General features: G+C 44.9%; 1 protein-coding gene across 1 annotated transcript in view; it reads right to left on the reverse strand.

Moving 5' to 3' along the window:
• Positions 1-2,841: 2,841 nt before the first annotated feature.
• The window catches only part of SUSD1 (sushi domain containing 1), a gene marked incomplete at its 5' end in the record, with an annotated part of 42,204 nt that continues 31,820 nt past the window's right edge, over positions 2,842-13,225 (reverse strand). The window contains 3 exons of the mRNA XM_081176342.1: positions 2,842-3,561; positions 6,823-6,916; positions 8,137-8,176. Of these exons, the coding sequence (XP_081032468.1) occupies positions 3,417-3,561; positions 6,823-6,916; positions 8,137-8,176 (279 nt within the window). The 3' untranslated portion in view covers positions 2,842-3,416. The remainder of the gene's footprint in view (positions 3,562-6,822; positions 6,917-8,136; positions 8,177-13,225) is intronic.

A 13,225-nucleotide genomic window follows, 5' to 3' on the forward strand; every position in this document is an offset into this window, starting at 1 on the left:
CCCAACATTTGTGTTACAAAACATAATAACTCAAAACAGGTTCAACTTGAAGTAGCTCCTGGAACAAACTGCCAAGGACTGTTGTGGCCAGGGTGGCATCCTTAAGGATTTCTTAAGCTGAAGTCTGAGACTCTTCTGTGCAAAGATTTGAGACACTCCCATTGTCATCAGAGGTATTCTGATGAAGCTTGAAAACCCTTCTTAAAACCACAAGGTCATATGACTTCTTTAAAAAACCCCACAAAACTCTTAAGGATACACACACCTCTTTGCCAGAACAGACAAGATCATATTCAAACCCTAAAATTGAAAAGCTCAAATCACATTACTAGTGGTGATGAGGAGAAATGCCATCTTTCTCAGCTCAGGCATATAACCAGGCCTGTAATCCTATAGGACGCACACTTCCCTAGGAGTAAGTTCAGTGGAGCTCAGTGAGGCTTTCTTCAGAGAAGACATGTATCACTGGAAGGCAAAACAGCCATCTCCCCCACCCCACCCCTTCTCCAAACTTCTGGCTGATATCCCAACTTTTTATTTCTAGCTTGTTCCAGTGCTCTGTCCTAACAGTAACAAAGAGAAACGAAACAGAGCGTATAAAATATATGCAAGCTATTTAACACAGAGGTAAAAAGAATGCCATATTTATTCTTAACTGCCAGCTTAAACAACAGGCCCCTCTAGATGGTTTGGCTTTTCCTCAGGTGGACACTGCAACATGCCACTGACACAATAATAGTGCGTGAGTGGTGGATTTATACTGGAAAACCCTTATTAGTTATTAGTTGTTCTATTAGTTGTTCACTTACTAGTTGTTCTGTGACGCTTCCTCAGTGTTGCCACATTAGTGTTGCCTGGAGGGGCACTTCTGAAACAGTGCAACAAAAGCAGGACAACCCACAGCATGTTTGTGGCAGAGATATTTGGGTTTGGGCATGACCCATGACTCCAACCAGGCCCCAACCCGCATCCCCACTAAGCCTCATGTCATTGCTCACCTCCTTCTCCAACAATTTTTGGGTATTTCCCACATCAAAAGGATGCCCGCCTGACTTTTCTCTGACTTGTCATGTGCTACAGTTAAGGGTGTCCTCAAGAAAGCTTCCTTCTGAATCAAACAAACCACTAGACTGCAACGTAAGAGAAAACGGCTGGATGGACAACAGCCAGGAACTTAACTGGAACAGAGTTTGTTGAGATTTCTTTTCACGCTGTAGAAGAAGGGTTTGTATCTGCAGCATTAATAGAGTGAAAACCACAATAGAGTGTCAACACAGTCCTCAGCTCCCATGTGACAACCCACTGCATATGTTACAAGGATTTTGAGCACATTAACTTCTGGATCTGTGCTAGAGACAAGCAGGAGAAACTGAGGGCAGTTAAGACTGCCATGGCACTGTTTCATTATGCCACAAGCTTGATAGATGGACGTAGCTATTTCCATGTGGCTGGCCTTGATTCTGAGAAATGATTCCCACTCAGACACAGGGAGGTAACACAACTGCAAGGGACAAGTGGGAAGAGACAGGAAGCAGCAGCAGCCTAACATACAACTAGGTCCTTACATAGGGCTTTCTGGCTGAAGAACTGCAGACAAATGTATTTGTGTTCTCCAGAACCAGCAGCACATCGTTCTGGAGATGTCCGCACTCTGGCCCTGGCATCCAGCTCTGCCTTGTGCATGGGTGAAGTGGCCACTGTTGGTATTCTGGCATCAACAGTCCTGAGCCCTTCATAAGGAACTTTTCCCAGTGCAAGTAGGGTGGCAATCGGATGCTTGGCAGAGCATCTCTAATATGCCAGCTTAGGCACAACGCTGTACTACAACCTGCAGCATTCAAAGTGGTGGTGGGGGTTGGCGGTGGTGGAGGAGAAAGGACATAGGAGAGATGGGGCATCTGAAAGCTCAGTCCCTCTCACTTGCATAGAAATGAATGCTGCTCCAAGTTTCAGCACCATGAAGGTCTGCTTGCAAATGTATGCTTGAAATTTGGAGCAGGGCAATGGCTGGTAGATAAAGGGTTAAACCTGGAGTGTGGAACCCGTGACTCTACAAATGTTTATTAATTGAAAAATATTTGTAATCAGTTGTGTTATTAAAAAAATATCAAAGTGGTTGGATTCCAGCAATACTTGAAGGGTCATAGGATTTCCACCCCTGGGTTAAGCGATCCCTCTCTTGCCGATTCTTCCTTCTTAATTTCTCCCACCCAAAGTGGCATTTCAAATTATTATTTTCTTAATTTAAAGGTAAAGGTAAAGGAACCCCTGCCCGTACGGGCCAATCGTGTCCGACTCTAGGGTTGTGCGCCCATCTCACTTAAGAGGCCGGGGGCCCGCACTGTCTGGAGACACTTCCGGGTCATGTGGCCAGCGTGACGAAGCTGCTCTGGCGAGCCAGCACCAGCGCAGCACACGGAAACGCCGTTTACCTTCCCGCTATAAAGCACTTAGAGGTGCTTTCAAACTGCTAGGTGGGGAGGAGCTGAGACCGAAAGACAGGAGCTCACCCCGCCGTGAGGATTCGAACCGCCGACCATACGATCGGCAAGTCCTAGGCACTGAGGTTTCACCCACAGCGCCACCCGCGTCCCTTATTTTCTTAATTTAAGAACACATTATTTGTTTGTTTGTTTATGACCTTTCATATAAATTTCAACTAAAAATAGGTTTTAGAACACAAAAGACAACAGTTAACAATGCTTTACTTGTACTTTTCTACAAACAGTATGACGAAAACTGTAAGGCTACAGTTCTATATACTTGGGTGTAATATATAGCTTCACCTCAAGAAATACTGAAACCAAAGCAAGTTTTAAAGCGAAAAAAGACAACAAGGTGAAAAATAAAAGCTATTCTTCTTTTAATTCCCAAGTGAACAGTGTAGCTTTGGAAACATTTTGCCTTGAAGAAGCTTCCAGTGACAGCAGTGTGATCAAAAGCATGTAGCAGTATCTAAAGTACAGAAGAATGTTTTATTATCAAAAACAGCCTCAGACTTAGATGGCTCAGTGCTTTGTGACTGCAGCCTGATGCAACAGACCAGCTCAGCTGAAACATGAGACAGTATTTCCTTATTCATATATACTTTTTACTGGGGCATGTAAAAGCAATTTTCCCTTTGTTTACCTCCCCAGCCCCCAAAAAACAGCCTCAAACAGAGGCTGAGGGTAAGTTGCCACACTTGCTAAGGATTTCAAGTGAAGATGTCGGTATACAGAAGAACTTTCCCCCCAACACAGTTCAGAAATGAAAAGGAAATGAGGAATCAAAACAGAAAATATCCCTTGGCTTCCTAATGTGGAAACAGTAGCTGACATTCTGTGGGTGGATTTGCTTGTTCCAAGCACCCAAGACAGGGACTGCCATTTTAAAAACATGATTCTCTCTTTACAGGTTATTAGTGGATGCACACATTAGAGAAGAGAGACAGTCTGAAGCATGGGAGAAGACGACGATGCGATGTTCTTCCTGGCAATATCGACAGTGATTGATAAATGTCCAGTATCGTTGGAAAATGCTTTTCTGGGCAGTGAAGATGGAGATATGTGCTGTGTCGTGCTGCATTGTACAGATAAGAAACCACGAAAAGGAGTTGACGGGGGGAGGAAAAACAACAACAGTTAAAGTTTAAATACTCTGTGCACTGAGCTACAAAATCTGCATAGAGAAGAATCTGATTCACAGTTGGCCACATCCCAGAATATACAGTATCTGGAATTTATCCAGCACATAATTACCCAACCCTGCAATTGGCCAGGGTTTGTTTAGCCAAGACTCCATGATAAAAAGGTACACATTGTCCTGCAAAACTGGGTATAAATTATATTGCTGAATAGTGCCCTTGAGCAGAAGGCAAAGTTGCAAAGCTTTCCAATTTCCCCCTCCCCACAACTGGCTCCCTAGCAGTCCCCCCACGTTCAACACATCAAGTCAATTTCCTGCGTTTCTAATAAAGGCACAATCCTATCTTAATCTGCTATCATCTTTATCGTTAAATGCCTTCTGCAGTAAAATAAATAAATAAATACCCACTCCAGATAGTTATCATTCTAAACAAAAACTCAGTTGGGAGTTTTAAAATTACATTAGATTTATCATACACTCCAGAGTCAGGAGGGAACAGGTATCAGTGCTTTCCTGGTCAACTACCAATTACGAGCACAAAGGCACTATTGGGGGAAAACTTTGCTTTGGGATTTGAATCATGAGAATCTAATTAACTCCCCACCCCCAAAGCAAAACCCTCCTTGTTCGCTATTCCCTCTCTCTCCAAATATCTCTCGTGCAATTCTGAATGCCAAACATGCAGATTGAATTGACTAGATCTTCCCAGTTCCTAAGCAAAAATAAGCAGGCCATTTGCCTCTCGGCTGAGACATGAAACAGGAGAACAGAAATAAAGTGTCTACAAACACACCTCTTGGTTGAAAACGTATTTAAAATTACCAAACAGGCAGAGCTAAGTGGCAAAGGGGATCTTATACAGTGGTACCTCGGGTTAAGTACTTAATTCATTCCGGAGGTCCGTACTTAACCTGAAACTGTTCTTAACCTGAAGCACCACATTAGCTAATGGGGCCTCCTGCTGCTGCCGTGCCGCCAGAGCACAATTTCTGTTCTCATCCTGAAGCAAAATTCTTAACCTGAAGCACTATTTCTGGGTTAGTGGAGTCTGTAACCTGAAGCGTTTGTAACCCGAGGTACCACTTTATATTAAATGGAGTTACCTGAAGAAAGAGGGTCTGTTCAGACGTAATAAGAAACTATGGATTATGTAAAAGAGCTTGAGCAAGAATCAGGATTGCACACTTCCTCCTTACCCTGCCTCCTTTTGAGCGGCCATGAGGATGGTATCTGAAGCATCCACTTATTTTCGGGCTTATCCACACTAACTTTTCCCAGGCACAGTCCGCACTTTGAAGCTCTGTGTCTGAGCATCCTTTTTTAGATCTGGAGCTTTCCCAAACTGATGGTTGCTTTGATTGAGCACTAAAGAACAGGTTTTCATGGAGAAAGCGCCACAGCAAAAAATAATAATACAATGCTGTTGGGCACATGGACCTGTGCCTGGTAAGAGCGGGGCAAAAGCTAAGTGTGAATAAGCCCTAAAGCAAACCACAGTTCTCCATTATGTCTGAAACCCAGGAACTGTGGTTTGTTTAAACTGTAGATTGTTAAAACAAAACAGGAGCAGATCATGGTTCCGGCTTGTTCTGGCTTGTACTAAGAAAGCACAATTTAAACTTCCTTTTGTGTGGACAAAATAAAGGGGAAATGATTTATTTAAAAGCAGAAGCTTTTGATATCCTCCTTGTGGCCAAACAAGAAGAGAAAAAGAAGAAAGGTATGAACCTGAGGATTATTCGCATAACAGGAAATTGTGGTTCCACATTATGTCTGAACTTGTCCATATTTTTTTAGCCTTGAAATACGTTTTAAGCATGAAACAATTACTGTTTCTCTCCCTTGATCAAAACAACTGGCTCAGTAATAGAGACAGGGGTGGTCTGATAGTGTTGCCCATGTTGTCCTCTAGATGTGGTTGGACTCCAACTCCCATCAGTTCCAGCCAATGGTCAGGGATGGAGGGAGCTGTAAATCAGTGGCGTAGTGTGGGGGGTGCCAGGGGTGCCGACCGCACCGGGCGCAACATCTGGGGGGGCGCGAGTCCAGAGGGAAGGGACAAGTTCCTTCCTCCGCCGGGCTCCCCGCCGCCACTGCCAGCCTTGCGCCCTAGCGCGCGCGCCCCCCGCCGTCGCTGTGGCTGCGCTCCGCTCACTGCTCGCAGGAGGAGCAGCCGCTGCAGCAGCGCCGACGCCGCCACCGACGCCTGGCCGGGCACGGGCAGCCTCTGCACCCTGCCGCCGCCGCCATCCCCTCGGCCCAGCCACAGGCGGCGGCTGCTTCTGCCTCCATCCTCCTCCGGGCAAGCAGCGTTGTTTGCGCGGCAGCGCCAGCGGCAACTCGCAGGTTAGGGGTTGGGGGGCGCAAATTACTTGCCTTGCCCCGGGTTAGGGGGCGCAAATTACTTGCGTTGCCCCGGGTGCTGACAACTCACGCTACGCCGCTGCTGTAAATCCAAAGGACCACAGCTTTGCCACATTTTGGTTGTCACTGAAAGGCTCCGCAGATTTTCCAGCGTGAGATTTTCAACACAGTTCTAAGGTGCATGTTCCATCAGTGCAAGGATTTCTCATTGTGCAGTGGGAGGTTCCTCCCTCTCCTTTTCCCATGCCCTCCTTAATTTGTTCCACCAACCCTCTAGAGCAGATCTGGAGACAACGCAGGGCACATATGGGGAAGTCCTGTTGTGCAAACGGAAGTACTTCTGCTTGCGCAATTGTTTAACTGAATGCCACTCTGAGTCTTTTTGACCTGATGGTGCTAAGAGCCTTATGAATAGTGTCAGTGACATCACTAGGAACCTCACTGCCTGTCGCAGTTCCCTAGTTCCCAAATTAGTTTTGCAAGATGAAGGTGAAAGGTATCAGTTTTGTGTGCATGTGCAGTGCTGCTTTTTTCTTTTAAAGGACACAGATCATCCAAAACGTAATTTGGGGTTGGGGGAGACAACAATGTTGTGGAATGGGAGGCAACTTGCTGGAGGAGCATTCAGCTCCCTCATATGTATGTCTGTAACAAAAGTTTCAAAGTGGGTTCACATTGTAGGCAAAGGTCTCCTGTAACTGTCCTTCAGAATTCTACATCTGTCTCCCTCTTAGCTTCCAAGAAATTTACTGTGTTATCCATTCTTTTGTACACAGTTAAGTCTAGCAGACAAGAAGAAAGTTACCAAAGTGAATTCTTAGCACCACATACCATGCCACAGAGAGCAACAGTAACAGGATGGAGCAGAGAGCAGCAACTGACCCCAATAAAACAATAGTCAGACGCTGTGGCGGGGATGATAAATCTGAAAGAAAAGTAAATTAAAATTCAAGTAGGCCCCCACCAAATGACGCAGTTCAGTCTTGTGATTCATTGTCAGAAGGGACTGAAGTTTACATACTGTAACAAAGCTCAAATGCTGGGTTTCCTGCTTTTTTCTCCCCAGACATCAACCAGACAGTAGCCAGCACCCAACTGAAGAAATGACACGAACTACATGGAATTGTCTTTCTCAAAAGCAGTTGTACTTCTTACCCATGGCTTTCTTGTCTCACTCTTCCTTTACAGTAATGTGGTGATCCCCAAACTTCCCCATTTATCCTGGGGCTTATAGGAATCCCCAGGACGCTGAGCAAGGCAGATGAATTCAAGCAAAGGTAGATCTTGTTAACTGCATGCAGTGGTGACCAGCTGATTGCTAAGGTCCAGAGACAGTCCCTGGGAGTTCCCACATCCCATCCCAGTGTGCAGGGGAATGCCAGCCTGCAATAGCACCCAGCAGAGTGAGTGAGTGAGTGAGTGAGTGGACTTCCTTTCTCTACATTTTGAGAGTTTTGTCACATTCACCCATCTGCTCTAGACCTTCACCTCTTTAGTTCTGAAGTATGATAGCGTGACATATTGTTATAGGTTTAAGAGGGGGAACCCCCAGGAACCCTAGAAATTAAAAAATGCTAGGGTTTGGATTAATTGGAATAGGGGTTAAAATACAGAACAGTGCCAGATAGGGAATTCAGTGAATTCCTGGGCTGGCTTATGCAAAACAGCCTGGATAACTGAGTGAAGGTCAAATCTATTAACATGACAAAAGGTGTTGATGGGCCATTGGGGAGTGAGATGTTACCAAGGTTTGAGGGGACAGGAAAAGGGTTTCTGGGAAGAAAGAGGAAGAAGAGCTGAGATCCATCTTGGACAGGCAGGCTGAAGGTTGCCTGCACTGGAGTTGGCCATGCTGTAAGATCTGGACTCCCTCCATGCAGACTGAAGGTGTAAATGCGTGAATAAACCATATTTATGAAAGCCACGACTGTCTCTGCTGCGTCTTCAATTCTGCAAAGGAGTAGAGACGCTGTGTGGGTGCCTGGGACCCCATGGGCTCTTGCCAACGCTCGGCAGAGGGAGGGGGAAGGCATCCGACTTTTGTAACAATATAAATTCGTTAAACAACGGCCACATGAATTGCTATTTTCATAACAGGAGCAACTGGAAGTTAGTTGTTGGTTCCTCAGTCAACAGAAAACTTACCTTTAATTTGAGCCCAGACTACACAGGATTGCTTTTTCACCTGAGGGAGGAAAATAACACAACCTGCATTATTGCTTTCCTAAGGGACAAAGGCTGAAAGCTCACACAGATATAATTATTTATTTTGGCATTTATATATCACCAAATTGCCAGGTCTTCTGGACATTTTTTTTGGGGGGGGGGAACCCTCACCAATAAACTGAATACAAACAAAATCGATACATACAATTAAATATCAAAACAAAAAGAACACAGCATAAAACCATCGCAAGAATCAATAAAACCCAGCAAGGGGTCTAAAATGCACTGAACCAAATGTATCAAAAAGGCTGGTAGAATAAAAAAGATATTTGCCAAAAACTTCCTAACATAGGCACAAGGTCAAGCCTTTCTGTAATGTGTATGTGAACTGCATTATATTAGATTGCAGAGTGGGGAGAGGGAGCACTAAATATTCCTCCATACAGAAAATTAAAATTCTTGAACACAGAATGCTGGCATGTCAAGGAGAGTGTTCTAGCCTTGCTTCATAACCTACCAGAGAATTTTATTTATTTATTGTATGGAGGAAAATTCTGTCACGTGAACTGTGCCTGCAGTCCAAATTAATACAGTTCAAGAACAAGGTGGGAATTAGGGTTTCAGGTTTGCCACCCTTGCATTACTGTGATGTCCATCTCTGGCTGCAACCCAGCACACCATCAATGACTGCTTGCTAGCTACATTGACATCAACGGGCTAGAATACAGCCTACTTCTTTCAGAGGTTTGAGTATGATGTATTGTATCCATTAATGGCATTTATCATTAGGTATAATGCCTAAGGTCCATTAGCTGCAACCTAGGGTTTGGACATACTTTGTGGGGCTTTCCTTTTATTCCTTTTCCCTATGCTGAAGCATAAGTGACTTTTGAAACACCCTTTGGCTTCAAATGAAGTTTGCTATGCATCATTGAGAATGGGGCTGCTCAGAAACCACATTCAAAATCTCTTTTGGACTTCTGGAACTAGTTACATTGTTCGGTGAATCCAGGGCCATGGCAAGTATCCACTGTGTACTATTATTTCAGCCTAGGTTTTGAGATCTGTGGGGAGGTTGGGTGGGCTGTTCTTGGCAGTGGAGCTCCCATCCCCACAGCGGCCTCGCTGTGGCGCTTCCATCGCCAGCAACCTGAGATATCTTTATTCATCTGGGTTCATGATGGACCTAGTTAGGCTGCTCTAATCCACAGAAGTTTTATACTGAAGTTATTGTCCTGTTGGGCCATAAAGAAGGCTGATGGCCAAAGAATTGATGCTTTTGAATTATGGTGCTGGAGGAGACTCTTGAGAGTCCCATGGACTGCAAGAAGATCCAACCTCTCCATTCTTAAGGAAATCAGCCCTGAGTGCTCACTGGAAGGACAGATCGTGAAGCTGAGGCTCCAATACTTTGGCCACCTCATGAGAAGAGAAGACTCCCTGGAAAAGACCCTGATGATGGGAAAGATGGAGGGCACAAGGAGAAGGGGACGACAGAGGACGAGATGGTTGGACAGTGTTCTCAAAGCTACAAACATGAGTCTGACCAAACTGCAGGAGGCAGTGGAAGACAGGAGTGCCTGACATGCTCTGGTCCATGGGGTCACAAAGAGTCGGACAAGACTAAACAACTAAACAACAACAACATGTTTTAGATGCAATCCTTTGTGAGCTTACTCATTTAGTTCAATGGGAAAGGATAGCAGTCACAGAAGGGATTACTAGTGCTTAGCTAATATCTTTTCTTTAAAAGAAGCCAGTGGTGAAAAGCAAAAGGGTATTAAGATAAATGAAGTTTCTACGAGAAACAAAAATAACAATTGAGCAAGTTTCTTACACTGGCTAATAATGTTTGGAAGGGGAGTGATTGAAGCTTATGACAACGCATAAATGAGCAAAGCAAGTTTCTAATTGCCAAGAGCGCTGGTGTTTGCCAACATTTTTGTTCTGCTTAATAGCACTCACTGTTCTGCTGTTTCATTTAGACCAGTGCCAGATTTACGTATAAGCTAAACAAGCTATAGCTTAGGGCCCCACTCTCTTGGCCCCAACCCCCAAAATATACTTCTTCTTAATTGTATTTCACTGTTACTATACTTCTTAACTGTATTTCAGTTCAACAATCACTTTGAAAAATACATATTTTGTTATGTGCAAATGGCTTTAGATACCTATTATGTCCATAAATTATCATACAGTCATACCTCATGTTACATTTGCTTCATGTTACGTTTTTTCAGGTTGCGTCCCATGGCGACCAAGAAGTACCGGAAAGGGTTACTTCTGGGTTTCGCCACTCACGCATGCGCAGAAGTACTAAATCGCAGATACAGCGCTTCAGGTTGAGGGCTTTTCATGTTGCGAATGGGCCTCCAGAACGGATCCCGTTCGCAACCAGAGGTACCACTGTATAGCATATATTCAACACAAAAAAGCGACAATTTGTTGTCGACAAAGGACACCTGGACATATAAAGGGCCCCATTACCTTCAGTAGTTTAGGGCCTCATCACACCTAAATCTGGCCCTGATTTAGACTATTTGTCTAAAAATTCACTGCTGTTGGAAGCAGTGAAGACTGGTCCATAAGGATGAATGGGGCCCTGTCCACCAACCTCAGTCTCTCTTCTAACTCCTACCTGTAATTACTTCCTACCTGGTCGGAAGGAAAAACCCAAATTGATGTGATTTGAGGAAAATATTTTATCGCACAGAATGGCCTGCAAAACAAATGGCTTAGCCTGGAGGAATTATACTTTGGGCTGACTAAAGAAAAAAAAACCTGTCCTGATACAAAGCTTCAATTTCCTGTCCACAGTCGGAAGTGAGCACAAAGCTTTAAAGAAAACAGCATCTTGGAATGAAACAATTTGGAAGAATATGCCACACAATAACCAACTATTGTTCACTAAAAATGCACAACTTTAATTCCACTGTTAATAAGATTTGGTACATGTGCCTCACGGGATCATTTTTTCTTTAAGTTTCTATTTTTAATCCTATTTTAACATATAAAAGGATATGTCTATTCATGTGACGAGGATTTCTGAAAGCACTACTTAAGCTTTCTTCATTTGAAAAGGGTGAGTGACTTGAGAAGAATTTGGAAAACCAGACATTTCAATAAATAAAAGTTCTATTTTCACACAGGGGATATAGTGCACTTGGATACCTTTTTTTAAAAAATGATAGATTAGAAGTTTTATGGTACTGAAGCAGCTAGGCCCTATTACATCAAAACACTGGGGGAGTTCTGTTGGAAATCTTGAACTTGTTTTGGACAACTAGGGTATAGAAGTTATAATGTTAAATAATAAAAAACTTTAATGTTATTTAATACAATGTTTATATGCAATGTTTAATATCATGTTATAAAATACCAACTTTTCCATATAAAACCCATCAGTTTGGGATTAGGATGCCTGAAGGTTTGCTTATCTCTACATGTACACAAAGGGCAATTCCACAGTTATAGCCCAACTGCAAAGTGCTCTCTAAATTTAAGCACAAATTCGACCCACAGCTGTGAGACATTCGCGATCTTTTTTGCGGAGAAAGTCCTGTTGCTCCGCCGTGACCTCCCTGCCAATTTAGACACAGTGACTGAACTGGAGGCCCCTCGACTGACTTCAGGTCCAGTGTTGGACCATTTCGATCGGATACTCCCTACTGATGTAGATAGATACCTCCAAGTTGGTAGGCCCACCACCTGCCTCCTTGATCCGTGCCCGTCTTGGCTGATTAGGGAGTGTCCAGATGTTGCGCGGACCCCCCTGGTTGAAATTATCAATTTGTCCCTTGACACGGGGACATTCCCAGGGGAACTGAAGGAAGCAGTGGTGCGTCCACTCTTAAAGAAAACTTCATTAGATCCCTTAGACCTATCCAATTACCGCCCAGTTTCAAATCTTCCATACCTGGGTAAGGTAATTGAGAGAGCGGTTGCTGAACAGCTTGGTAGGTTTCTGGAGGAAACATCGGCATTAGATCCATTTCAGTCCGGTTTCCGTCCTGGTTTTGGGACGGAGACGGCTCTGGTTGCCCTAACAGATGATATTCGTAGACAACTGGATCGAGGCGGGTCAGGACTGCTGATCCTTTTAGATTTGTCAGCAGCCTTTGACATGGTCGATCATGATCTTCTGGACCATCGCCTTGCAGACGTGGGGATACAGGGCATAGCCCGTAACTGGTTGTGCTCTTTTATCTCTGGTCGGGGACAGAGGGTGGCACTAGGGAGGGAAATGTCGTCACGCCACTCCTTGGTGTGTGGAGTGCCGCAGGGCGCAATTCTCTCCCCAATGCTTTTTAACATCTTTATGCGCCCTCTTGCCCAGATTATCCGGAGCTTTGGGCTGGGCTGTCATCAATATGCTGATGACACTCAGCTCTATCTACTGATGGATGGCCACACCAACTCGGCCCCTTACACACTGACCAGATGCTTGGAAGCTGTGGCTGGATGGTTTCGTGGGAGCCGATTGAAACTAAATCCTTCGAAGACAGAGGTCCTATGGCTAGGTCGGGATAGCATGGGGATGAGGGACCAACTCCCTTCTCTTGCGGGGGCCCAATTAGTGCCATTGCCTTCCGTTAAGAGTTTGGGTGTAATCCTTGACGCCTCCCTTTCCATGGAGGCGCAAGTCACAGCAACAGCCAAGGCGACATTTTTCCACCTTCGCCGCATCAAGCAGTTGGTCCCTTACCTTTCCCGCCCCGACCTGGCCACAGTGATCCATGCAACAGTCATCTCCAGGCTTGACTACTGTAACTCGCTCTACGCGGGGCTGCCCTTGAAGCTGTCCCAGAAACTCCAGCGGGTACAGAATGCTGCAGCGAGGCTCCTCACAGGGTCTCTACCATGGGAGCATATTCATCCAGTGCTTTTCAAGCTGCACTGGCTCCCGGTGGAGTACAGGGTCAGATTTAAGGTGCTGCTTTTGACCTTTAAAGCCCTTCACGGCCTAGGACCCTCGTACCTACGGGACCGCCTCGCCTGGTATGCCCCACGGAGAGCCTCAAGGTCCATAAATAACAACACCCTAGTGGTCCCAGGCCCTAAGGAAGTT

Source organism: Podarcis bocagei, assembly GCF_964188305.1.
Source record: "Podarcis bocagei genome assembly, chromosome: 17".
Lineage (NCBI taxonomy): Eukaryota > Metazoa > Chordata > Lepidosauria > Squamata > Lacertidae > Podarcis > Podarcis bocagei.